At 54.4% G+C, this 25,804-nt stretch overlaps 3 protein-coding genes across 13 annotated transcripts in view; 2 read left to right on the top strand and 1 right to left on the bottom strand.

The window, feature by feature from the left end:
• Positions 1-6,104: 6,104 nt before the first annotated feature.
• Positions 6,105-14,423, top strand: PACSIN3 (protein kinase C and casein kinase substrate in neurons 3). Of its 10 annotated transcripts, none has more exons than XM_019743587.3 (11): positions 6,105-6,298; positions 9,655-9,727; positions 9,979-10,068; positions 10,221-10,377; positions 11,121-11,356; positions 11,468-11,623; positions 12,262-12,437; positions 12,580-12,700; positions 12,858-12,994; positions 13,397-13,518; positions 13,905-14,423. In XM_019743587.3, exons 3-11 carry the CDS (start codon positions 10,015-10,017, stop codon positions 14,018-14,020), a joined length of 1,275 nt encoding a protein of 424 aa, XP_019599146.2. In that variant the 5' UTR covers positions 6,105-6,298; positions 9,655-9,727; positions 9,979-10,014; the 3' UTR covers positions 14,021-14,423. The 10 variants fall into 10 exon arrangements, with proteins under 10 accessions (XP_019599146.2, XP_019599148.2, XP_074192462.2 ...); XM_074336361.2 differs by having other exon boundaries at positions 6,159-6,298; positions 10,008-10,068; XM_074336360.2 differs by lacking the exon at positions 6,105-6,298 and adding an exon at positions 6,583-6,721 and having other exon boundaries at positions 10,008-10,068.
• Positions 14,424-14,955: 532 nt separating this feature from the next.
• Positions 14,956-25,402, top strand: ARFGAP2 (ARF GTPase activating protein 2). Of its 2 annotated transcripts, XM_019743575.3 has the most exons (17): positions 14,956-15,112; positions 15,282-15,400; positions 15,968-16,040; positions 16,560-16,691; positions 16,778-16,849; positions 17,700-17,781; positions 18,072-18,128; positions 18,806-18,847; positions 19,223-19,275; positions 19,688-19,824; positions 19,920-20,051; positions 21,794-21,922; positions 22,002-22,136; positions 23,095-23,221; positions 23,381-23,474; positions 23,592-23,710; positions 24,212-25,402. In XM_019743575.3, the coding sequence occupies exons 1-17, from the start codon at positions 15,041-15,043 to the stop codon at positions 24,230-24,232; spliced, it is 1,596 nt and encodes a 531-aa protein (XP_019599134.1). In that variant the 5' UTR covers positions 14,956-15,040; the 3' UTR covers positions 24,233-25,402. The 2 variants fall into 2 exon arrangements, with proteins under 2 accessions (XP_019599134.1, XP_019599135.1); XM_019743576.3 differs by lacking the exon at positions 18,806-18,847.
• CSTPP1 (centriolar satellite-associated tubulin polyglutamylase complex regulator 1) overlaps positions 25,289-25,804 on the bottom strand; it is a 157,052-nt gene continuing 156,536 nt past the window's right edge. Inside the window, exon 9 of the mRNA XM_019743595.3 lies at positions 25,289-25,607. Within this exon, the coding sequence (XP_019599154.2) occupies positions 25,448-25,607 (160 nt within the window). The 3' untranslated portion in view covers positions 25,289-25,447. The remainder of the gene's footprint in view (positions 25,608-25,804) is intronic.

The following is a 25,804-nucleotide window of genomic DNA, read 5'->3' as shown; positions in this document are numbered from 1 at the left end:
GACTATCCCATGTCATCAGGCCCCAGAATCTGAGAGTTTTGTCATAATTATAGGCAGTCTAGAAGACCAGGCCACATTTGTGTTGGCAGCACGTAGGCCCCTAATTCATTCTGCAAAGAGACATATTTGTGAAATGGGATGAAGAGAAACTCTGAAAGGCAGCCTGCTTTTTAAGTTCAAGAAGCTTTTTTTAAAACTAGATTTCCAAGGCCAGCAGCTGTGGCCTCCTCTAGTCCAGTGTGGTGGGGTGAATGGTGGTCCCTGAAAAGGCATATCCACCTCCTAATACCCAGAAACTATGAATGTTATTTTATTTAGAACAAAGGATCTTTGCAGATGTGGTTAAGAGTTTTAAGATGAGGAGCTCATCCTGGATTGTCTGAGTAGGCTCGAAATCCGGCCGTGAGTGTCCTTGTAAGATTGAGCAGAGGGAGATGAGACGACACAGAGAAGATGATGTGAAGACAGAGGCAGAGATTGGAGAGATACGATGAAACTAAAGGGATGCCAAAGATTGCTAGACTGCCGGTAGCCCTCAGAACCTATGAGAAGGGCAAGTAAAGACTCTTCCCTCAGAGCCTGCAGAGGGAGTGTGGCCCTGCTCACACTTTGATTTTGGATTTCTGGCCTTCGGAACTGTAAAGAAGTAATTTCTGTCGTTTGAAGCCATCCAGTCTGTGGTCACTTGTTACAGCAGCCCTAGGAAACTAATAAACCCATCCCTGCCCTGGACGCTAAGCATCACCACGTGGGAAAACCCCTCACGGGGGTTGGGGTCGCATAGCCCGCCCTTCCTAGCTGTGTCCTTGCATTAATCTTAGCACTTCTGTGAATCAGCTTCCTCCTCTGTAAACTGGGAAGAATAAGTCCTGCTGGGTAGGGTTGTGGAGAGGCTCAAGTGCTGAGCAGAATGCCTGTTATGCCGCAGACACTCCAGACGCATGCGCTCCATGCTGCTGTCCCACATGGTCCTGCCTCGCCTCCGGCGCCGGGCTCCGATTCCGAGGCTGAGTTGCGTGGTTTCCGTACCTTTCCCCAGGTTGCAGGGCTCACCCATGATGTCCAGAGAGTGCCTGGCCTGCCATCCTGACACATCCACGTGGACATTTCATCAGTATCTCAGACCCAATGTGTCCAAGAGCGAAGTTTTGGTCTTCCTTTCTTCTCTTGCCTCTTTCACATTTCTCCCCATCTCAGTAAACGGCGCTTCAAGCTGAAAACCAGGGAGTTGTTTTTACTTCCTTTGTTTTAATTTATTTTTATCTTTTAACTTTTCATTTTGAAATAATCTCAGACTTACAAAGAGTTGTAAAAAGTTTACAAAGAATTTCAATACACTCTTCCCTAACTCCCCAAATGTAACATCATACATAACCACAATACAATTATCAAGATGAAGAAATTAGCGCTAATAATACTGTTATCTAATCTACAGACTTTATGCAAATTTTGCCAAGTGCCCCACTGATGTCCTACTGTGGTCCCAAGTCCAATCCAAGATCACAGGTTGGGAGTTATTTTGAAATATCTTTCCCCCTTAACCATCCACATTTAACCTATCAGGAAGTTCTATCGATTTCCTCAAATACTGCTTCAGCCCGTGCACTGAGCACCTCCATGGCTGCCACCCTAGAAACACCCACTATGGTCTTACTCCTGGATGACTGCAGCGACCTCCTATTGGTCTCCCTGCTTTGTCTCCCTCTAATCCAGGGGTCAGCGTAGATTTGGAGTAAAGGGCCTGATAGTAGCTATTTTAGGATTTTTGGGCCATACAATCTCTATTGCAACTATTTAGCTCTGCCATTGCAGTGCAAAAGCAGCCATAGGCTGTAAACAAATAAGTGTGGCTGTGTTCCAATAAAACTTTATTTGTAGACACTGAAATTTTAATTTCCTATAACCTTCACCTCCCACAAAGTATTATTCTTTTGATTTTTCTCAACCATTTAAAAATGTGAAAACCATCCTTAGCTTGTAGGCGGTCCAGGCCACAGTTTACTGATCCTTTGCTCTAATCCACTCCTCACACAGGATCCAGAAAGACACTCAAGTCTGTCTTCTGCTTGAACTGTGCACTCAGAGTAAAACAAAGCCTGAGTGTCTGGGTGCTGCCTGCCCCTCTTACCTCACCCTGGACATCTCACCCTCTCGTTCACCACGCCCTACCCACTCTGCTCTTCTTTCCCAAACGGTCAAGTTCCTATTTAAGGCTTTTGGACACATCAGTCCTCCTACCTGGGAAGCTTTTTCCTAGGTTCCCTCTTCACCTAGAATAATTTCCATTTGTCTGTTGGGTTTTGGGGGCCTTTTTGGCTAGAGAAGCTTAAACTTCCTAGAGGTCTTCTCTGACCACCACCCCCCTCCATGGAAATTACGCTCCCCCTATTCTCTTCATGACACCATGTCTTTTTAGTTTTTTGTTTCCCTTAGAACACTTACCACAGTGGGTAATCATGTATTCAGGGCTGAATTGGATTTTAATGGGAAACTCCCTAAAGTCAGGGACAGTGTCTGCTTTGTCTGCCTTGTGGACAAACACCCAGCATGGTGTCTGGCATGGTGGGTGTTCCCTGAAAGTCAGCTTCCATGGATGGATTCTCCACTAAAGCTCCTCTTTCACCAGCAAGGAGGTGCCCAGGGGCCTTCAGGGAAGGGCCCAGATGAACCAGGGCAGGTTTACCTTGAGCAGAACCCACTGGCCTACTAAGCGGACACCTGGACTCTGCAGTGGCAATTCATTGGAACCTTCTGAAGAATCTGCTCTGGGCAAATTCCTGACCCTGGAGAAGCTTTTGCGAAAGGCCCCCCTCTGAGATCTGCTATGCATTTTCACTCTAATGCCATCCATCTGCTGTTCTTCCTGTGCTCCAACCCAGAAACAGCCTCCCCCACAGAGGTTAACCCCTCTTAATAACTGGGGTTGCCTGGGATCTTAAAAACCTAGCTGTTGAATCAGAATACCTTCCTCAGCGGACTGTCAGGAATGCTGGGGTGATGTCCAGAGGCCACGCAGAGAAACACAGCAGCCTTCAGCTCTGCCTGCTCTAATCTATCCTCCGCAAGGCTGCCCAAGTTAGCTTTGAAAAGGATAAATGTGATCTAGTCACTCTCATCCACACTCCCTGTGGCCTGTAGGATAAAGTGTAAATTCCTTAGCCCTCCTTGCAAATCTTCACCATTCAATTCCAGCCTCATCTTCCATCTGCCTCCACCCCATCTGGAACTCAATATTCTAGATAGTCTAGACAGGAACTGTTCAATATAGTTGCTACTAGCCAGTTGCTAATTTAAATTTAAATTAGATTAAATTTAAAATTTAGTTCCTTAATCACACTGGCCACATTTCAAGTGCTCAATAGCCATATGTGGTGAGTAGCTACTGTATTGGACAGCACAGCTATAGAATGTTGCCATTATTGCCGAAAGTACTATTTGGACAGCACTGTTTTAGACAGTAAGATCCGCTCACCATCTCCTAAAAAGACTCCTTCTTGTAATTACACCATTTACACATAAGTACATTCTCATTGTTAATTTTCTAACATTACAAAAATCTCTTTTATCAATTCTAGACCTCTCCCTAGAGATAAACACCAAAATCAGTTGGGGGTATCTTCTCTCAGTGTATTTTGTGTGTTCTGCACTTTGCTTTTTTCATCCAACAGTGTCTTGGAGGTCTTCATGTAAGATCTCATCTCTGTCTACCTTGTGCTTTAGTTACTCCAGAATAATCCAAAGCATGAATGAACTTTTGGTTATTTAATCATTGCCCTCCTATGGACGTTTGTTTTCAGTTTTCCCTTATTGCAAACAGTACGATATGCAAACATTTTTGTACCTTTTTCTGCACTTGTACACGTTTTTCTAGGGTCGATACCAAAAAGTGGAATTGCTGGGTCACCAAGTCATATGCTAACACCTCTGGGGCTTAGCACACCTGGTGCTCCCGCCTAGAATGCGTGTCCACATGACTAATTCCTGTTCATCAAGACCAATCAGGTGTCATCAAGTGTCATCGCCTTGTGAAAGGCAATCTCTTCTGCCTCTCTCTTCCCATAGTATTTCATGTCCACATTGTATCATTATTGTACACTTAGGGCTCTGCCTTATTTATCTTGTATTCCCAACACCCAGCGCAGAACTCAGCATAGAGTAAAAATTCAAATGTTTGTGTAAATGTCTATTATGTTGCTTTGTACACCTGAAACTAATAAAAAAAATTCAAATGTTTCCTTGCCTGGATGAATGAATGAATAAATAAATAAACAAGTGAAGGCACAGTGGTTAGGACATTCCAGAAGTTCAAGGTGAGTGAGTATATGAGCGTTGTGAGCTTGGGCTTTGGACCAATCTACCACCTGGTGCCCTGAGCCAAGCCGCCTCTCTAGGTTTCTGTCTATCCAGCCATCTGACCTCGGGCATCTCATCTTGAACTCTGTTCCAGCTGGGTACTGCACTGATAGAGCGGTGTGGGTGTGTAGGGGCTTTGGCTGTAAAGCATAGAAATCTGAGCCCTGGGGGCAGCACGAGCAGGGGGTGGCTTTCCAAGGGCAGCTCTGTCTCCTTTCACCTTTGAAGCAGCTCCGAATGCTCTGGGTTTTGGTTTATTTTTTCTCCCTATGGTACCTTAGGGGTAATTAAGATCAGCTGCAACATTTCTGCTTTCTGCTTCCAGATTGAACCCAAGAGAAGCCAGATGTTTTCCACCCGACACCCACTCCTTGTGGTCTGGTGAACAGCCCTTTTTTTCTGAGTCTCTCTGTTACCTGGCTTCCTTAGATCCCAGAGCCTGGCTTGCAGCCTTTATTTTTAATGGGGTTTTAATAGGTGGCTCCTGTAATTAATTTCATTCTTGTGTTTTCACACTTTCTGCTTAGGTGTCTAAAAGCCCCCAGGCATTAAGTGGGATGTTAACTGATTTTAAATAATACAAAACAGTGTGGCTGTCATTAGACAGCACCCCAGCTCCTCTCATTTGCAGTTGTTCTACAATCATTAATTAGCTGGGGCACATGGCCCATTCGGGAGGTCAGCCCGGTCACCTGTCATGTTTTATAGAGATATAATAGGAACAGAGGTATGGAGAAAAGGGACTTGTTCAGTCCCAACAGAGAGTGGGTGTTGAAACTGGTTTCAGAAGCATATCCTGCTGGGTACACACCCTTGTGAGCGCCAAGGCAAGGTTCCACTACTCGGGTACGATTTGCCAACCGGCCAGAGGCCCTAGGCCAAAGGTGGCGTGTCTTGGGTGCCTCACAGGCATCTTGGGGAGGCAGTTTCACCCTCCCACAAAGCACTGCAGAGCAAGTCCACTCTAGTAGCTAATGCTATCACCTGAAATTACCCCCATTCGTTCTCTTCAGGCCTTTTCCATTTTATGGGCGGATTTGTCTGCACAAAGAACGCGTCAGTGATTCCTCTTGGATTTAGTAACAACATAATTTTACTATTTTTAAAGCCGCAGTTTAAAAATCCGCACACACATGCTCACACTCCTCAGGGAGTCGGGGGTGGGGGGACGGGGAGGTACCGGGTGGGGAGGAAGAGTACGTGCTGGAAAGAGAACAGCGTGACCCTCGGCTTCCCAGAGGGCCGCGCCATCCCCTCGGGGGCGCACTCCTCGAACTCTCCAACCCCGAGCGAATTTGCACCATCTGGGCCCTCCGAGCGCCCCGGGCATCCGACCCCTGTGGCTCGCGCCCCCTCTCGCCCGCCAGGCGAAGGGCACGGCCGCCGGGTCACCAGCCCCGGAGCGAGCGGGAGGGGCGGGGGGCCAAGCAGGTGGCGATTAGGTCAGCTTCGGAACATTCTTGGGCCGCTCCAGTGGATATAAATAACAGACAGGCAGGCTCCGAAAAATCTCCGGGTGGGGGTAACGGGGTGAGGAAGAAGGGATTTATTTAGGGTGGGGTGGCATCGTGGCGATCTGGAAAAATCCACCAAAGCTGGTAACTGACAAAGGGGGTGGAGGGGCGAAGCGATATGAGTGAATACTGGTACAAAATCTGGGAATAAGAGCACGGAGGGGGAGGAGCTCACGCTTTTCGGCCCCACCCCCACCGCGTGTGTGTCCTAGGTCTCAGAATTCGCCCCCGATTGGCAGGCAGGGCTGTTCGTGGAAAGGGCACGGCTTTGGAGTCCCGGCTCTCCTCGACTACAGATCTTGTGCAAGCCGCTGAAGGTCTCTGAGACTCAGTTTCCGCATCTGTACAATGGGAATTCTAATGCTTACAAGGGGGAAGGTTGTGAGCCACGCCGGAGCTAACGTCTAAGAAATCTGTGATCAGCAAAAAATGTAAGGCAGTGTAGACCCTAGGCCTCTCTCCAAGGGGTGTCCGTGCAGGCCCCGATCCCTTCCCGCTTCCACCCGACTCCCAGATTCTACAAAGGCCGGGGAGGCGCAAAGCTGAAATCGGACTCCCTGCAGCTGCGGGGCGCCACCTTGGGGAGTCGGCCCTGGCGCTTCTCACGCGGGAGCCGCGACTGGCGGCTCGCGCCCGGGGAGCCGCCGGTCGCCGTGATGCCTGCAGCCCCTGAGCCCGCCGATGGCTGGTGGGGTTGGGGCAGCAGCGGCGAGGAGAGGGCGGGGCCGGGGGCTGGGCTTCCCGGGGGAGGGCCGGGCGCGCTGCGGGAGGTGGCGGCCCCGGGCCCGGAGCTTCAGGACTCGGGCCGGAGTGTGGCTGGACCCCCACTCGCCAAGGCGCGCAGGGAGGACGCGGTGAGTGCTGCCCGGGCGGGGACCGCGGGGAAGCGGCTGCGGGAGCGCCGGCTGGAGCCCGCTCTCTCCTCCCTTACACTCCTGAAGTTTGCAATGGGACCGACTCCCACCCCAAAAGCCCCCCTCCACCCCGCTCTGCGCTAGGACGCGAAGAACTGCGGCCGAACCTAGGGGGTGTCTCATCTGTGGCGCCGCGCACCCTGCAATTCCCCAGGCCGGCCGTGGGGAGGGGTGCGTCGCGGCTGGAGGGCCACACCATCTCCTGGGGCCACTTAAGGGCCCTACACCGCCCTGTGGCTCCAGAAAGGGCCATTGCTCCCTGGCGACCCTTTGCCCTTTGCAAAGAGCCCCAATTCTTGGGGCCGCTGCCCTGGGCCACCATCTAGAGTCCACGGCAGGGCCCCCTGCCTCAGCGGTGATCGGCTGGCCCCACCCCCGCCGAGACCGAGTTCCACAAGTTTGGCCAAGAAGCCCTAGAACCTCCATGGCTAGGCCTGGCCAGGCAGCTCCGCGTGGGCTCCACGGGCTCCGAGTTGTGCAGCGCCCGGCGGGCAGGAGGGGCGGGTCGAAGAGCGCGGTCCATAAGAGTTGAGGCCAGAGCCCGGCAGTCCCTGGGCTCCAAGGTTTGGTGTGGAGGCTCCGGGTTTGGAATGCGTCATCAGGGCGCAGGCACCTCAGCCGGCAGGTCGGGTTTCCAAAAGTGCCCCTTTGTTATGCCCCTCCCTGGTCCTGCCTCCTCCCCTTTCCCTGCGCCACCCCCTCCCCCAGCCTCCCGGGCCGCCAGTCTCTCACGCTCTAGCTTAGGTGGCCCTCTCTGAACTAGTCTACCGCCACCTCTTGTGCCTGCAAATCCTAGGGCTGCCGGCCCATCGGGAGGAGCGGCGGGGAGAAGAGGCCCTTGGGCGCAGCCTGTGACTCAGGACAGAAGATGGGCAGGGCAGGATGGCGATGGCAGTGCTCCCTCCCAGGGGCATGCCCCTATCTTCTGGGAAGGGTAGGGGCTGGTCTGCGCAGGTGTTACTCACTGGCCTCATGTAGGGAGAGCCCCAGGACTCCCTATCTTGGCTAAGGCAGCTATGAGGAGACCCTGCCAAGCCCCAGCCAACTTTTCTGGGCCCAGTGGGTACTGGCTTCCTGGGCTAGGAAGCATTCATTTTCTGTTTTCTGTGCTCTTGTGTGTGGCAGAGTGTATTCTGGGGGCTGACCTGGGTCTCTGCTGAGGTCAGGCGGCACAGGAGGGCCCTCCACCTCCATAGGGGCTAGGCGCAAGGCCCATCCCTCAGCTAGATCAAGCCCTGGCTGTGGGGCCTGGCTGTGCCTGGGCCTTGGGCTTGTGTTTGCTCTGAGGCCGGAGGGAGCAGTGCCAGCCCTGTACACACAGCCTGCTCTGTTCTGGGGCCAGAGAGACGGAATGGGTGGGGGGCAGCTCTCCCGGGAGCATGGAGGCTGGAGCAGGCAGGGGGCCGGGGCCTCTGGATGCCTGACTGGGACAGCGCCGAAGGCGCTGTGATTTACAGCTGCAGCTCTATTTCTCTCCATCTGTCTGGCAAGTCCTTTCTGGACAATGGGACAGACCCAAGAGGAAGTAAGGTGAAGAGCCGAGAACTCTGGCGGGGCCAGCGGCTCTGCCCCTCTCTGCTCCGTGCCCTGGCACCTCCACTGCAGGCCTGAGCTCTCCCTCCTGTTAGCCTAGGGGTGAAGGTGCACTCAAGCGAAGCTTTCTCACAGCTGCTTTAGCCAGTGGGTTTCCTGGTCTTCAGGGGGATGTCATGTGTTTTTTCATTCAACTACTAACTTCAGTGCTGGAGGAACCCAAACTGGACCCGCAGGTAGTCTCTGTCAATGACTGGGGACCGGTCCTGTTCTGTCAGTTACAACCTAGTGGGATTTATACCCTGACTGAGGGTCACAGGGGCTGTGAGAATGGGGATGGAATGTGGTGGTGACTGTGGAGAAGATGCGGCAATTTGAGTGTTGAAGATGGATAGAGGTTCATCACTTTGGAAGGGAGCACTGTGATGGAGCTCTGCTTTGGGGGCAACAGGCATGCTCTGTCCTCGTTGGGCCTGACGGTGTCCCCTGGGCTTAGAGGAGGAGGAAGCAACTTCCTTCTAGGGACTTGAGCTGGTGCTGCGGACAGCTGAGAGACCCTGCACAGAGGCAGGAGGGGAGTGGCTGCATGCCACTGTGACCTCCAGCCCCTCCGGTGGTGGCTCTAGGGTTGGAATCTGCCTTGCCCTCTTCTGTGATTCTGGAGAACACTCACAACTGGCTGATCACCTGTCTGATTCCCTCATGCTGCCCCAGACTCTGGGCTTTTTGAGGGCGAGGCTGAGTTGCTCGTTACCCACAGAGCCCTGTGGGACCTCAGTGGATGCTGTGGAACAGGATGAATGTCTCCTTGTGACTGTCAGGCCCCTCGTGTTGCTTGTTCGTTGCCTGGTTTGAGTGTTATACCAGCCCTGGCATAGAAGCAGAACAGGAGGTGGAATTTCCTTCTTAGAAGGGAGCTACGGCTCTCTTAGGAGGGGACAGTAAAATGCACTTGTTCAAGCTTCTTGGTCAAGATAGAACTCAAGCTTCTTGGCCCCCAGTCTGCTCTTCCTCGCACAGGGAGCTACTCGGGGTGTGTGGCTGGGCACCCTCTGACTTAGCTTGGTCTAGAAAAGGGTCGCCTTGTTGTTCAAGGAAAGACAGCAGGGCTCCAGTTTGGGCAGGTGCTCTCTTCTCTCATCTGCAGTCAGGGGAGTGGGGCCCTCTGCCCACCACCCACCCCCGCCTGCCATTTAATCCCCAGCTGGATCGTGTGACCTGCCTGGCATTCTCCTGGCTGGAATCTGGCGCTTCTGACAGCAGTTGCTATATCGGGGGAGCTGGGCACCGCCCTGGACACTCTAGGCTCCCACCCTCACCCCCTGCTTTGGTCTCATTAGCTTCAAGGCAGAGTCGCAGTGGCAGCTTTGAGAGTTGGACACCCAGGTCCCTGAAGTGATCTCTAGGCCCCAGGTACACGGCGTGAGGTGGGGGTGGGGGCAGGGCAGACCCAGGGTGAGCAGAGGAGCTTTGGAACTGCCGTCCTTGCCCCTATACTGGCCCCTCCCAGGACCTTCCAGACCCCTGCCTGCTAAGTCCTGGCTTCAACTGCTCCTTGGGTGGTGGGATGGTAGCGGGGGCAAAGCCCAGGGATCGGTGATGGTATTTTCCTATTTTCAAAAGAGTACGTCCAGCTTGCCTGCTTACCCCTCTGTGCTCCACAGCCCCAATCTGCCACCATTCCGTGCTGCAGGGACACCATGGCTCCGGAGGAAGACGCTGGAGGGGAGGCCCTAGAGGGCAGTTTCTGGGAGGTGAGCAGCTGGGTCCCAGGCTTGGAGGTGACACTGAAATGCCCACCCCACTCTGAGCCCAGCCACCTGTCTGGAGGAGTTGCCTAGCTGTCAGCCCCAGCCCTCAAGGGGGCTTCTCCCTGGCCACACTGCCCTTTCCATGTATGCCCCAGGCCGGCAACTACAGGCGGACGGTGCAGCGGGTGGAGGACGGGCATCGACTGTGTGGGGACCTGGTCAGCTGCTTTCAGGAGCGTGCCCGCATCGAGAAGGCCTATGCCCAGCAGCTGGCTGACTGGGCCCGCAAGTGGAGGGGCACCGTGGAGAAAGGTGAGCCAGCGTTTGGGCCTACCGGGGAGCAGAGGGCCACCACAGGTGGGCACCAGGCAGGGCAGTTTCCATTTGCCCCTCTTGTGGAAAGGTTGAGGCTTTCACGTCTGCCTTCCGTTTAAAGGGAAGATCCTTCTGGTTATTCTCACAGTTGTGCTGTTAGAGTTTGCAAAGTATAGTCATGAGTTATTTTGATATTTCTAACAATGCTGCGATGGAGATAGTCCTGATCTACACATTTTCTAGATGACAACCTGGAATTCAGAAGCTAAGTGACTTGCCTGAAGCCATACAACTAGGAAGATCTGAAGCTTGAGGCAGGGCTTCTGATTAAGGAACTTGGGATCTTTCCACCCTAACAAGCTGCTTTCCTCCAGGACAGACACTGGCTCTTCCCTTTGAGGCAATAGAGTGTAGTCGTTCATGCCACAGACCTGAGTTTGAATCTCAGCTCCACCTGTAGTTGTAATGCGTTGGGCAATTAACTTCACTTCTCTGGGCCGCCATTTTTTCACTTGTTAAATGTTGCTGACAACACTGTTCACTGTGGCGGATGAGGCGAGGATTCAGAGATATGGTATGTCAAGGCACAGAGTAGGTATTCCGTAAGCAGCTGCTGGCATTGTCATTCATCTTTGCACCCCCCTCCAGTGCCTGGCACCCAGAACCGCATCCAATGAGAGGGGGTGGGCTCATTTCCGGTGGCATCCCTGGCCTGGCCCAAGCCCCATCCCTCCCTGCAGGCCCCCAGTATGGTACGCTGGAGAAGGCCTGGCATGCCTTTTTCACCGCGGCTGAGCGGCTGAGCGCATTGCACCTGGAGGTGCGGGAGAAGCTGCAGGGACAGGACAGTGAGCGGGTGCGGGCCTGGCAGCGAGGGGCCTTCCACCGGCCGGTGCTGGGTGGCTTCCGGGAGAGCCGGGCTGCTGAGGACAGCTTCCGTAAGGCCCAGAAGCCCTGGCTGAAGAGGCTGAAGGAGGTGAGCCTGGGAGGGATGGACATCACAGGTATCCCCTTTCCTGGGTCCACCTGGAGTTAGGGGGGCCGGGGCATGGTGTACAGGGTCCAGAGTTGTCCCTGTGTGTGTCAGGTTGAGGCTTCCAAAAAGAGCTACCACGGAGCCCGGAAGGAAGAGAAGACAGCCCAGACTCGGGAGAGCCACGCAAAGGCTGACAGTGCGGTTTCCCAGGAACAGCTGCGCAAGCTGCAGGAGCGGGTGGAACGCTGCACCAAGGAGGCCGAGAAGGTACCCGCTGGCCAGCTCAGCTTCCTGAATGCCTTTCCCAGTCCCTAGCACTCTTACTGCTCTCATCCACACTCGTCACACTCTCTCCAGATTATCATTTAAAGGAGGAACCTGAGAAAAGATGCTTTACCTGGGGAAAGACACGGTGCAATTTCAGGCATTGGGATGATGTTAGTAGTTGAGGGGATCTTCCCAGCTCCCTTCCTGTCCCACTGTACCACCTTGGACAACTCCTCACGCTGCCTGCTCTGCCCAGAGCGCCCTTTCTCCCAGCTCCACATATCCAGAGCCTCCCGTTCTCTGAGGTGCCGCTCAGTTTCCACCTCTTCTATGAAGCCTTTTCTGATTTCTCCTACCCCTCCTCGCTGGTTCACCTCATCTCATTCTCCCCTCTCCATCTCATCTTACTCTCACGCTCAGTCTCCACTCACCAGACTTGTAAAGCTGCTGTGCTGTGCCTGAATGTCACCTCTGTTGCTAGGCTGCTGGGATCCTAGGGGCAGGGGCAGCGTCTTGTAACTGATTGCCCCTGGTGCCTAGCCCAGGGTCTAGTCCATGGCAGGTACTTAGGAAATACTAGCAGAGTCCTGAGTGGAAGGAGGTCTCGTCCTCACCAGGCCCCCTCCTCTCCCACCCAGATGAAAACCCAGTATGAGCAGACGCTGGCAGAGCTGCATCGCTACACGCCACGCTACATGGAGGACATGGAGCAGGCGTTTGAGACTTGCCAGGCTGCTGAACGCCAGCGGCTTCTCTTTTTCAAAGACATGCTACTCACCTTACACCAGCACCTTGACCTCTCCAGCAGTGAGAGGTACGGCATGTGCGGTGGGTGTGGAGATCTGGGGTAACGTTGGGTCTCTTCCATCTCCCCGGGGCTCTGGCTGGGCTTAATGAGATTGGGGGGTGCAGGGGCCCAGCGCTTCCAAGTCTGAAGGTTGAGCCTCCGGCCACAGGTTTCATGAGCTCCACAGAGACCTGCATCAGGGTATTGAGGCAGCCAGTGACGAAGAGGATCTGCGCTGGTGGCGCAGCACCCACGGGCCAGGCATGGCCATGAACTGGCCGCAGTTTGAGGTATGTGTTCCAGGTGGGGCTGGGCGGTGGGGTGGGCTCCCCCTGGGCTCAGCCTGGACCTCAGCAGGGAGGCTAGGACTTGCAGTAGGTAGGTGAAGGTGGTCTGGCTACTACCAGAGCTTGCAGCCCAGACTGACCCTAAGCCCTGTTCCCACAGGAGTGGTCCTTGGACACACAGAGGACAATCAGCAGGAAGGAGAAAGGTGGCCGGAGCCCTGATGAGGTTACTCTGACCAGCATCGTGCCCACAAGGGATGGCGCTGCACCCCCACTTCAGTCCCTGGGGTCCCCAGGGTGAGAGCCAGGAATCTGGCTGTGGGATGGAAATAGCTCTGCCCACTGCCCTGCCCTCCTTTCCTCTGTCTCCTTTCCCTCATTCCCTTCACACCTGAAGGGGGTTGAAAATTGATGCCAGGGAACTTAGGACCGACTTAGTCGCTGTAATGCCAGTTTTCATGGTGGCTTAGATTTGCCAGGTGTTTACCACATTCCCTCTTACCTACTGCTCGTGTCAGCACTGTGTGGCAGGAAGAGCACCTGAGGTCACAGGCATGTGGCATAGGTCGGACTAGAATCTTTCAGTTCTTCCTTACCCGCCTCTTCCAGGGCATGAGCCTTTAGCCCTGGGTCATAGGCTCTCTCGCTCAAGGTGCTCCTTGTGCCCTGAGCCTGACCCCTTCTGCCTCCCCTCTTCAGTGGTGGGCAGGATGAGGACTGGTCAGATGAGGAGAGTCCCCGGAAGGCTGCCACTGGGGTGCGGGTGCGAGCGCTCTATGACTACGCTGGCCAGGAAGCTGACGAGCTGAGCTTTCGAGCAGGTACCCTGGAATCCCTTTCCTGTTTCTTTCGTTTTCACCCTCCCCTCCCCCTTTACTGGCCTGAGCAGGAGTGTGAAAAAGGGAAGCCAGACACCCACTTTTCAAGGGCCAGTTCTCTGACTCTTCAGGTTGTGCTGGGCCGAACCTGCTGGAGTCAGTCTGCTTTGAGCCCTCACCTGCCTTTCAAAACCCCTAGCTGGGGCCTGATTGCTGCACTCAGGGTCTGGGGTGGGGTGGCTTGCTGATTTTGACCTCCCTCAGCCTGAGCCATGTGTCTTCCCCTAGCTGGATTCTTTGGGTTGCTGCCCGTTCCCCCTCAGTCCTTGACCCAATTGCAGGAATGGGGTTGGCCAGGGTAATTGAATGACCAATCTTCCTTTCCCCAGGGGAGGAGCTGCTGAAGATGAGTGAGGAGGATGAACAGGGCTGGTGCCAGGGCCAGCTACAGAGTGGCCGCATTGGCCTGTACCCTGCCAACTATGTGGAGTGTGTGGGGGCCTGACCGCCCTACAGCCCTTCTGCAACATCCCTACCCTGAGCCAGAGCCGTGCGTTTCCTGGCCAGCCGGACCTGAGGGCCCTGAACCATTGTGTCCCCGCTGCCCCTCTGTCCCTTCAGGAGGAAGTCCTGGAACCCAGGGAGGGGACGGTCACTGTATAGGAAGGGATTGGTAGGGAAGGGCCAACTGAGTCTAGGCTGAGGGTAAGATGGAGCGGTCAGGAGGTGACAAGAGGGCTCCCCAGGAACGCTTTAGTCACCCAGGAGCTGTGGACCCAGTTCCTGGTCTGTTTTGGGGTTTCTGGGGTGGGCTTGGGGTGACTGTAGTTCTGGGCTAGCAGCACTCTCTTGTGGCTTGTTCTAATGTGTATTAAACTTGGAAAACAAATGAACAAAAAGCATTGTCAGGCTTGTGTGCAACGTGTTTGATACTCCGCCTATGCCAGGCTGCAGAGGGCATCAGGGGAGAGGCACGGAGGGGAGGTCCGTGGGCCTAGAGGATGTTATGGGGACGGGGGCTGGGCAAAGGTTTGCCAGATGGTACCTGCTCTGGAACTTCGGGACCCTAACCTGGGTGGAAGGGACTCGAGATCAGGCTTGGTGCGAGCAGCAGGGCCCCTGACCGCTTGGGAGGGCTGTTAATCATTACTCATCCGTCGGAACTGACCCGAGCTAAGGCCCGGGTCCTAGGCCTAGCAGCCCACGCCTCCTTCGAGGTGGCTCCACCTTCCGCGGGTAGCGCTCGGGCAGGGCTCGGACCCGCCAGCGAGCCGTCGGGCTGCACTGGCTGCGGATTGGCCTTTGCCGGGCGCGGCGTGGATTCCGGGGACTATTGTGGAGCGGGGTCTCCTGACGCCTCTGCGCCTGTCCCACCGGCCGCTCATTGGTCCAGCTCAGGGCAAATCGCCCCACCCCTCGGCTCGTAAGGGCGCGGCGGAGGCCAACCCGGGTACCTGCTTTCCCGGCCGCGGATTGGCCCGTGTCGGGGTCCGTCGGTCGCATTGGTATCTGGGAAGGAGAGAAAATGGCGGCGGAGCCGAGTAAGACCGAAATCCAGACTCTTTTTAAGAGGCTTCGCGCAATTCCCACCAACAAGGTGCGTGAGCAGGAGGCGCGCGGGGTCTGGCGTCGGCCGAGAGGGACCCTCCGGCTCCCCTTGGGTACGAGGGAGGAAGAGGGGCGGACGGGAGCTGTTTTCCTGGAGTGTCAGCGCCGGGCCTCGACTCGGGGCCCCTAATCATTCGCTCATCGCCTCTTCCACCCAGGCCTGCTTCGACTGTGGCGCCAAGAATCCGAGTTGGGCCAGCATCACGTACGGTGTTTTCTTGTGCATTGACTGCTCCGGGGTACACCGCTCCCTGGGCGTCCATCTCAGCTTCATCAGGTGGGGTCTCCGTGCGGCTGCTGTGTTTCTACCTGGCAGGGCCTGTGTGCTCAGCAGGGGAGAGTGGCTGCCTCAGTTTGGACCGTTCGGAATTCGGTGTGCGGAAACCTCCCGGCGGGACCCCGTAGCCTCCCACGGGAGGGAACCGCCTGTGCGGGCCCCTTGCCACATAGGCAGTTCGTCTCCGCGTCTGGGTCAAAACTCCCTTCTCTCCTGGCGGTCAGACTTGACTCTCCGAGCGTTAGTGTCGGAGAAAAGTGAGCAGCATAGACCTTGTTCTTGCTGATATATTGGTGCGACTGTGCCGTCCTTAAGGGGAAAGCCAAATCCAAGCTTGAATGCCTGAGAATTCGATCTCCTTTCGGATCTGGAAAATAATTAGCACCCTTTTGACTAGATGAATGAAGATCAAAGCTTTCATGGACAGGGTAGAGTGGAGGAAATAGGGTGGTGGCTGATTGTTTCCTGGGTGCCTACTACAGCCTGAGGCCAAATGACAGGTCTGGGTCTGCCAGGGAAGCGTCTCCTCGTATCTGCTGGTGGGTGACACGCAGCCCTTTCACACAGGTCCACAGAGTTGGATTCCAACTGGAACTGGTTCCAGCTGAGGTGTATGCAGATCGGCGGGAATGCCAATGCGGTAAAGCTCCTTAACTCTTCTCCCTGTCCCTATTCTTCTGCCTGGGCACTAACTTTAGGGTGACTTCCTAGCAGGCTCTCCTAATTTCTGTGTTCAGAGGATTCTGTGGTCTGTAGCAACACTGTGCTTCCAACTTGGAAATTGGTCACTTCTTCTCAAAGGGGTTTTGGAGTCAAACTAAACTAGACAGATGTTCCTGGGGAAAGGCCAAGGGAGTGGGGGCCAGTCTGCACAGTCTTCCCCGTCTTCTGGGCCTGGATGAAGGATGGGCAGAGCGGGTAAGGCATGCTGTCCTCAGGGAGGGTTGAGTGAGGGCTGGGCTTTCGTCGGTCATCTCAGAGGATGGGAGGCAGTGTTTCCTGCAGGAATTTCTGAGAAACTTTACATCTATGAAAAACTGCTGCTAGCAATAGAGTGTATCATCCTGTGTAAAGAATAACTGGGCTGTTATAAGGGGAGGGCCTTTATTGCCTTGGGGAGAATCCCCTGTAGCACACTCTTCCTCTCTTTATTCTCCAGACAGCTTTCTTCCGCCAACATGGATGCACAGCCAGTGATGCCAACACCAAATACAACAGCCGAGTTGCCCAGATGTACCGGGAAAAGATCCGGCAGCTGGGAAGTGCGGCCCTGGCGAGGCATGGCACCGACGTAAGCGCCTGGTCACCAGGGCTCGGGCGCGGGCTGAGTGGCAGTATTGACAGCCGTGTGTTTCAAGGGTGTTTTCTCCCTTCTAGCTTTGGATAGACAGTGCTCCCAATCACTCTCCGGAGAAGAAGGACTCTGATTTCTTCACGGAACACACCCAAGTGAGTGCCCATAAGGAGTGTTTCCCACGATTTTTCCTGTTTCCCACCTTGGTAAGGTGGTTTACTTACCAAGGCCAAGACCTTCTGCGATCACGGGTGTGGATTCCATTCGCCTTGGTATGATACCTCAGACAGGGAATGTCTGGGGCTCCCTGCTGGGTAGGCCGAGGTGTTCCCTCTCCCATGAGTAGGGGTGCCATGTGGCTCTCCTGGGAATGGATCCCTATAAACTGGGATGGTAGGGAGGAGGAGGAGAAGCTTGAAGGCTCAAGAGGTATTGAAAGCCCCAAACAACTCTTTCTGCATCCTTCCCCTATAAGAAAGGCACTGTGGTTGGAGACAATGAAAGGATTCCCTCTCCAGCAACCCACCGTGGGAGGCGGTTTCCCCTCGGCTGGCACTGGGTGCTGAAGCCAGACTCTCAGTTTGAATCCTTCCCTGCGCCTCTCCTTGGCATTTCTAGGATGGTGGCTAAGTCATTTAACCTGTCAAAACCCCAGACTTCACAGCAGAGCTGTGTCTGCCTCACTGGGTTTGTTGTGATAATTAGATGTGTTTATGTGTGAAAAGCTCTTAAACTTGTGCCTGGCACAAAGTAAGTGCCCAGTAGTTGTTGTTACGAAATTAGGAGAATGGGTTCTGGCTCTAAGTAAATAGTGGAGGTGGCGGCTAGTTTCCTTGTTTTCTTCTATGGTGAATAGTAACTATAATTTTACTCACTAATCTCCAGTCTCCTTGCCTCATGGGCTTGGAGTAGGGCCTTGTATCCACAAGGTACTTGTAGGTTCTTGGTGCTCTTTGCCAGCCGGAGAGGCTCATTGAGACTTCTGTGATCTGGCCTCCTTTTCAGCATCTTGCCTGGGATGCACCAGCCACCAATCCAGCAGAGACCCAGCAGCCAGCCCCGTCTGCAGAGAACAGTGGCCTGACACGTGAGTTCAGCCCACATTCCAACCACATGCCCTGGTCCCAGCAAAGGACGTGGGGCTGGGAAGGGACACCTGGCCAAGGGAATAGGAGTCGGGGGGTCTCCTGTATCTCTGAGTGGGCTGGGATTCATTTCAATCCCTTGGAGGAAGTGGCAGGCATTCTTTTTATCTTTTGGTGGCCTTAGTGAGCTGAGGAAAGCCATTGCCCCCTACTTTTGTCCCATCACTTCCCTTAAGGGGCGGTCACAAGAAGCTTTGAGCCTTACACCTCACTCCCATCATTGTATCCACAGAGCCGGAGCCTGGCCCTAACACGGACCTGCTGGGCACCTCACCCAAAGCCACTCTGGGTCAGTATGACAGCTGGCAGGTGTGAGGTGACTGGGAGAGGGTGGGCCTTGCAGGCTCTTTTCAGATCTGCTGCTGCCTGGTCATGTGGACGGAGGCTCCAGGACACTGAGCATCTTAACTCTCGGCAGCGGGGACTGGGGTTGAATTTGTGGCTGCAGCATCGGCTTCAGGGGCTTTGGAGCCAGGACCTTTGAATTCATGACCTGGGTGGGCTGGTGTGCAAGGCCTGGGGTCTGTCTCTCAGTGTGGTGCTGGCTCTAGCCAAAGTGTGTGTGGGGGGCCCAGCATACGACTGGACACCTCACCCTGGGGTCCGACGCAGGACTAGCCTGTCTGGTTCATTTCATGGGACAGTGGGGACAGCTCTGAGCTGCTCATGGCTGCAGGCAACATTGTCCTTTCTCAGCCAGTCCCTGGCCTTTCAGCTATTTTTCTTCTCTTTCTGTAGGGTCCCTCAGACTTGGTTCAGGGCGAATAATCCATTTGTTGACCTCAGTTTGTTCTGTTGATTCTTGGGGATTGGGGCAGAAAGCCAGCAGAATGACTGTCACACTGACGCTATGAGAAGGCTGGCAAGGCCTGATCTAAGCGAGGCTCTGGAGAGGCCTCTGTGCTTGGGAGCTAGGTGGGGGCTCTGGGGTGAGCCCCTTGTTAGCCACAATCTGTTTCTCTCTAGAGTCCATGTTTCTGTCACCTAAAGGGGCCCTTCCTGCCAGAGGTAACCAATAGCCGCTTGGGGAGCCCTGCCCCTTGCACGCCAGCTCCCTGCTTTAGGAACAGGCTGATGTTTGGCATCTGGCCCCTGCCTCGCAGCCTTCATATTGGTTCAGGGACTCTGACTGTCTCCCGTGCTTCAGGTCTAGTTCTCGTCTCAATCTGCTGGGAGTCAGTAACCTCCCCTAATCTCGGCTGGTTGTGGCTCGGACTGTCCCGACACTGCTGGTTGGAACGGGTGGTGGCAGCTCTGCCTTTCCCTGCCTGAAGCTGTTCTTTGTAGAAGCTCTTGCCAAGGAACTGCATGGTGTGGACTGAGCTGCTGCCTCTCACCTCCCTTCGTCTTCCTTCACTCATGCCCCACCTTTTTCTCATGCAGAACTGAAAACCTCCCTCATTGGCAAGAAGAAGCCAGCAGCAGCTAAGAAAGGGGTAGGTGGGCAGAGGCAATATGGTGGAGTGGTTAGGAGCCAGTCAGACTGCCTGGGTTCACCCCTTGATCCTGCCACTTACTGGCTATGATTTTGGCAAAGGAACTCAGCTTCTTACCTAAGCAGGGGGCTCCTGGGAGGAGTCAGAGATCATGTACCTCGAGTGCTTGGCAAATGGGGGCCTGGTCAACCTCAGCTGCCCCGAGGCCTCTGCTGAGGTTGTGTGGCCGCCTCAGGCCCAGCTTGAGCACAGCCCCTGTTCTCCCTCTCGACTATGCTGACTGGGCTCCTATTTTTGACCCTGAACTTTAAGAAGGAATCCTTTCCTGTGGGTGTAGCTAGCGTACCCGAGCCTGGGACGGAAGGAGGGCATTGTGATTGGCAAGGCTCCCATCACATGCTTCTCCTCCCAGCTGGGTGCCAAGAAAGGCCTAGGGGCCCAGAAGGTGAGCAGCCAGAGCTTCAGCGAGATTGAGCGACAGGCCCAGGTGGCAGAGAAGCTCCGAGAGCAGCAGGTGGCTGATGCCAAGAAGCAGGCCGAGGAGTCCATGTGAGTGTTTGCCAAGGGGCCCCCGGCCCCTGTGGAGCTGCATAGGCCACAGGTCAGGATGGGTGCTGGCTGCTGACACGTTTGTTCCCTCCAAGGGTTGCCTCCATGCGTCTGGCTTACCAGGAGCTCCAGATTGACCGGAAGAAGGAGGAGAAGAAGCTACAGAATCTGGAAGGGAAGAAGCGAGAGCAGGCAGAGAGGTTGGGCATGGGCTTGGTATCCCGAAGGTGAGGCTCAGCTCTGGGGTTGGGCAGGGAAATGCCGTTGTTCTCCTGGGAACCATGGTGGGTTCTTCCCAGCAATTTGGGGTTCTAGGCTTAGTCTTCCTCCGAGGCTGAATAGATGGCTCTGTGTATCGTCTTAAAAGCACCTAGTCCAGCGCTTGGCACGTAGGAGGTATGTGCTCACTATTTGTTGAATGAATGAAACACAGGATGAGGTGTTCTTTTGGTATATCCGTGCGTCCCAGGTGGTGTTTCTTAATGGGAGTGCTTATGGCACTTGGAGTAGTGGGACAGTTCTTTCTTTTTCAAGACCTCCCTGAGAATTCGCGGGGCTTTTAGCATCCCTAATCCCTGCTCACTAAGTGACAGACGCTCATACTCGGAAATACCCCCGACATTCAGATGCCCTTTGGTTGGGAGTATCCCTCCTGTTTCAGGACCACTGACTTTGTGTTGCTGTGGTTTTCTTCAACAAAACAAGGGCTGTAAGCCAGTCTCTTACGCATTTTATTTGCTCTACACTAAGTTAACATGTAGAGATTTCAGAAATACTAGATTTTTGATCTCTTAAAAATCGGAATGTCTGACAGTGCTGGGGCCAGCAATCCTGGCTAGTTAGCTTGTGCGGAGTGGTGGCTACTCCTTTCGAAGGGCGTGAGCCCCATCATTGTTCTTATTTAGTTACACACAACAGTCATATGCAGGAGGTGTTGTTACCCCTTTTTACAGATGAGAAAACTGAGACGAGAGCAATTAAGCAACTTGCCTGAAGCCCACAAATTTAGTAATCAGTGCAAATAGGTTTTGAACATAGAACAGTTTGATTCTCAATTCAGTATATTTGGCCATGATGCTCTACTTCTCTGGAAGAAGATAAGGCTGGGTATTTCTACTTCATCTTTCAGAACATGTGCAGTTGGACTTCAGTTATTCCCCTTCAGTCTGCGTGCTCCTAGTGTAACCCACAGCTAGTCAGGGAAACAAAATCTTAATCCCGAAAAGGACTTGAGGTCTCCTCCCCTTCTGTTTTGGTCACAGGAATTATTGGGTTAAAGGGCATGAACAATTTTTCAGTTGTTTTTTTTTGTAGTGCAAGAGACTGTTTAAACCTACTTAAAGCCCTGTTGCAAAACATTTTGTCCTTGGGGTCTACCAGCTACAAGCTGTAGATATTTTTTTAATGAAATCAATCCTTCAAGTGCCTCTGTGGAGCTGACATAGGAGGGGAGAGAGGCATCAGGAGTTGGTTCTATGTGCCCAACTCGGTGCTTGTCACTGGGAAAGCAGACAGCAGATCCAGGTCTTAGTGCTAAGGCCAGGCTTTGTACTTGGAAGTGCTTTCTGTTCTTTCCAAAAGGGTGGGCTAATTCAGAACTCATCCTTTGATGCCGTCAGACTCTTGCCTGATCCTGGCGCATTTGTCATCTTGCCTTGTCGTGTGTTACCATCTTGGTGAAGAATGCGGCTCGCAGTGCAGCCAGTCTGTTGTTACAGACAGAGCGCCATGCCGTGGTCGGTGCACGGTAGTAAAATCATCGCAGGCAAACAGGGAAGCCTTATTTTGAGAAAACGGCACATGTGTAGACAGTTGAGGGTGTGCTCTCCAAGTCCTGCAGTTCCGAGCACTCCCTGCTGGGTGGTGCCCAGTGCAGGGGAACCCAGGTTTATGCCAGCAGCTGGCGTCTTCTGTGGTGCGGGGACACTGCTGCTCACCGCTGCTCTCATGCCTGCTCTGCTTCCCCCAGCTCCGTCTCCCACTCGGTGCTGTCTGAGATGCAGGTGATTGAGCAGGAAACCCCCGTGAGTGCAAAATCCTGCCGCTCGCAGCTGGACTTGTTTGACGATGTTGGGAGTTTCGCCTCTGGACCCCCAAAGTAAGGCTATTTTTGGGGTGTAGACTTGGCCACCATGTTCCTCATCAGCCTTCTCTGAGCCACTCTACTGTCTCCTCAGGTACAAGGACAACCCCTTTTCTTTGGGGGACACTTTTGGTTCCCGCTGGGATGCAGATGCCACCTGGGGCATGGACAGGATGGAGGAGAAAGAGCCCGAAGTAACGATTTCAAGCATCCGGCCTGTTTCAGAAAGGTGGGGTGGTCTAGGGCAGCGCTGTGCGGTAGAACTTTCTGTGCTGGTGCCAGTGTCCTGTACCTGCACTGTCCGGGGTGGTCACCACTAGGTGTGTGGCTCCTGAGCCCTTCCAAGGTGGCTAGTGCAGCTGAGGAACTGCATGTTTAATGTACTGTCAGTAAATCAGGTAGCCACATGTGGTGTTGGCCACCGGATTGGACAGTGATCGGCTTTGGGTGGAGTGGTGCTCATGGCAGGCCTGGTGGCCTCGTCTTTTGTTCAAGGTCCGTTGACGGGCAGGAAGGGCCTGATGTGACATTTCAGCCCTGACCACCCCAGGGTTGTGTCTCTGGCCCCCGGTCTTATTTATTTTAAAAATTTATTTTCTTAACAGCTTATTCCATCTTAATCTGGGAGATGTTTAATTGATAGATTACCTGCAAATTATCCATTTGTAAAATGGGAACATAAGTAATGACTTCACAGGGCGGCTGGAAAGATTAAGTGTAATGACACTTGAAAACACCCAGCCCTGTGGCTGTATGTCAGTGCCAGGTAGGGATGACCACACAAATTTTCATCCGCACTGGGCGTTTCTGAGAGTAAAAGGGATACTATTTAATAGTTATGCCAGGAGAGAAAGTATAAACCCAGGCAACCCGAGACGTATGGTCACCTTGGTGCTAAGCCAGTTGTAACTAGGACTAGAGTGGCAGTAGTGACATTAGGACGTTCTTGACCTTGATGAAGCTGGAGTGGTGTGGGGCTGCCTGGTGGAGGTAAGACGCTCTCTGTGCCTTGGCTTCAGTGTGGAGAAGGCAAGGGCCTCATCCGTAGGAGGGGGCCCCTGAGGCTCAGAGCCAGTCAGAAGGGCCTTGGTAAGCATTCCCAGATTTGCTTCTGGTAGTAACGGGACAGTGATGCTGTCCCCTGATAATAGTGGGAAGGGTCAGAGATGTCCCATATCCACCCTCAGAGTCACAAACCGGCGGGAAGTGGAGAGCCGGAGCTCGGGCCTCGAGTCCAGTGAAGCACGTCAGAAATTTGCAGGAGCCAAAGCCATCTCATCTGACATGTTCTTTGGGCGGGAGGTAGATACCGAGGTAAGTAGAACTGTCCACCCTGAGGCTGGAGGCAGCAGGAAGATGCAAGACCTTCCTCCCTGCCACTGCTCTGGGCTTTAGCCCCAGGGTGGCTTGGCCTGTATGAGTTCCTGGGTCATCAGCCAGAAGATGCCCAGGCCTGGCCTTTTCTTCACACAGTATGAAGCTAGGTCTCGGCTACAGCAGCTCTCCGGCAGTAGTGCCATCAGCTCTTCAGACCTCTTTGGGGACATGGATGGAGCTCATGGAGCAGGTAGGGCCCAGTGGTGTGGTCGGCACCAAGCAAGGCCTGCGAGCAGAGCTGGAGGGTGCTGTGACTGGGAAGGGCTCGCTGCATGGCTCCGGGCCACCCCGTCCTTTGCTTTTACAGGTAGCGTATCTCTGGGGAATGTGCTCCCCACAGCGGACATCGCCCAGTTTAAGCAGGGTGTCAAGTCTGTGGCCGGGAAGATGGCTGTGCTGGCCAACGGTGTGATGAATTCTTTGCAGGTGAGTGTGGGGCCGCTTGACCTGCGGTGGGAGGGGCCTAACGAGCAGAGCTTGGAGCTTGGTCTCCTCCAGTCGTTTTACATACTCCTACTGGGTAGCCCCTTGGCCTGAGAGCGAGCATTTTGTCCTGGAGGGGCAGCTTCCTGCCTCTGAACTCAGTGTCAGGGCTGGGCCTCTCCCTAAGATGATGCCAAGTCTGCACCAATTTCCCTCCTGTATTATTCCATCTTAATCTGGGAGATGTTTAATTGATAGTCACCTGTACTGCTCTTTCTCTCTCCCCAGCTTCTGAGAGATCAGCAGGGCTTCCCCCTTGGGACCTGGCCACCTCTTTCCTGGGTCACAATAAAATATAAAACAATCTCTGCCATAGTGAGATGGGTTCCCCACCCCCATCCCGCCCGCCCCCAGGCCTGCCAGGTGTGTTGGGGGAGGGTGTGCACGCTGGGAAGCCGCTGCAGGTTAGAGATGCTGACTTTGGTTTTTCTTCTTCCATCCCAGGATCGCTATGGTTCCTACTGATCCAAGCGCTGTGGCTCAGGCATATGGTCATGACAGCAGCAAAAACTCCATGACTACCAGGCCAGGGATGCTTGCCTTGTGGGAGCTGGGAGAAACTGTTACTTATGTGTGTGGTGTGTGAGTGGGGTGGCCTCTGAGAGTCTTGAGTGAGGGGGATGGGAGGTGCCAGCCCTTGACCTCGACCTATAGGTCGAGCCCTCTATTCTTCTCCCCTCACATCCTCTCCTGTGTGTTAGATGATTGTCCTTCCAGCCCCGCCCCAAAGCTGCTGCTCTCTTGTCCTGCCACACTGGGAGTGAGGGGAGGACGTTCCCTCAGGATGGCTTATTCTGGGCCCAGCCTTTCCCCGAGTAGGGAAAGTGAAAGGGGGAAGGCTTTTTGCTGGCTCGGGGCTCCTTCCGGGTCATCGGGGAGGCTGGGCCACCCCCATCCTCTGAACCAGTGGGGAGGGCTGGGAAGAGTTCTGCTGTAGACCAGACCCCAGCGGAGGCTCTGGACTTGCTGCTGTTGCTCCAGTGGCCTCTTCTGGGCACCCGGGGGGCGGGGGGTAGGGGAGGGGAAGGACCTTCATCTGGGCCTTACAAGGGCTAGAAACTTGACCTGGTACCTAAAGGTTTCATTTGGGATCAGACTGGAGGCCCAAGTGATGGTCTCCTGTGTCACCACCCCTTTACAGTGGTCACTTGGAGGATTACTTTTCCTCCTGAGTGTCTCGGAGACCTTCCTTATCCACGTGGACCCCTGGACCCTCTGTCCCCTCCTGAGACTGTCCTTGCTTCCTTGCTTGGTGGCCATGGTGTCTCACCGGCCCTGTGATGGATGCTGTGAGCATAATGCTGGGACGGAAGCAGGCTCCTGGGGCTCAGCTGGCTTCCTCTATTCTGGACGGCACCCCACAGAAAGCCTGAGGCGCCAACAGAGCTGCACGCCTTGTGTCCTGGCCACTGGGCCATGCACGTCACCCTTGGTGCCATCTTCCCCTGCCGTGCTGGCAGTCAGGACCCACCCCACCCCCTGTGGGCTGAGGGTTGGGCTCCCAAGCAACACAGACCACTCTTCGGCCACCTCCTCCCCAAAGGGACTTGACTTTCTTTCTGGACTGTTTGTATTGAAACAGTGGCGTTAAATAAAGGCCCAACAGGGTCCTGGGCCCCTGTTGGTCTGAGTGAAGTGTCCTCTGCATCCTGCCTCCCTGCTCAATGCAGGACCCTCGCCTCACTCTCTGGGCTCCCACCGATATGGGTAGGGCGTCGGTGCCGAAGCTGAGAGGATGTTCTCGGGGGCCTCCAGCTTGTCTCTTCTCTGAAAGCCAAAGGCCCCTGGCTCCGTGGCCCTGTGCTGCCGCGAGGTCCGGTGCAGCCGCGACCTCATCACCCTGTTGCACGCGGAGGAAAGAGCTGGTATTAGTTGGCCCTTTAACTCGTCCACTGAGCCATATGGCTGTGGGCAGGCGAGCAACCTCAGTTGCTCTGCTCCTCATCCCAACGGTAGGCTGGACCGGGGGTTTCTCAGTGGAGTTTAATAGTAAATAAGATACACAGACCTTAATGGAATCCTTTTAAATCCAGGAAG

This window comes from Rhinolophus sinicus, chromosome 14 (genome assembly GCF_057876585.1).
Source record: "Rhinolophus sinicus isolate RSI-liver-muscle chromosome 14, RSI-T2T, whole genome shotgun sequence".
NCBI lineage: Eukaryota > Metazoa > Chordata > Mammalia > Chiroptera > Rhinolophidae > Rhinolophus > Rhinolophus sinicus.
The sequence above is the reverse complement of the archived record's forward strand: the minus strand, read 5'-3'. Positions and strand labels throughout refer to the sequence as shown.

Bases quoted from the DNA above. Each gene is read 5' to 3' on its own strand.
- PACSIN3 (XM_019743588.3), top strand. From the start codon at position 6,524: ATGCCTGCAGCCCCTGAGCCCGCCGATGGCTGGTGGGGTTGGGGCAGC. The intron at 11,624-12,261 runs GTACCCGCTGGC...TCTCCCACCCAG, and splicing joins GCACCAAGGAGGCCGAGAAG to ATGAAAACCCAGTATGAGCA. The intron at 12,995-13,396 runs GTGAGAGCCAGG...TCCCCTCTTCAG, and splicing joins CAGTCCCTGGGGTCCCCAGG to TGGTGGGCAGGATGAGGACT.
- ARFGAP2 (XM_019743575.3), top strand. From the start codon at position 15,041: ATGGCGGCGGAGCCGAGTAAGACCGAAATCCAGACTCTTTTTAAGAGG. The intron at 16,692-16,777 runs GTAAGCGCCTGG...TCTCCCTTCTAG, and splicing joins TGGCGAGGCATGGCACCGAC to CTTTGGATAGACAGTGCTCC. The intron at 19,825-19,919 runs GTGAGTGTTTGC...GTTCCCTCCAAG, and splicing joins AAGCAGGCCGAGGAGTCCAT to GGTTGCCTCCATGCGTCTGG.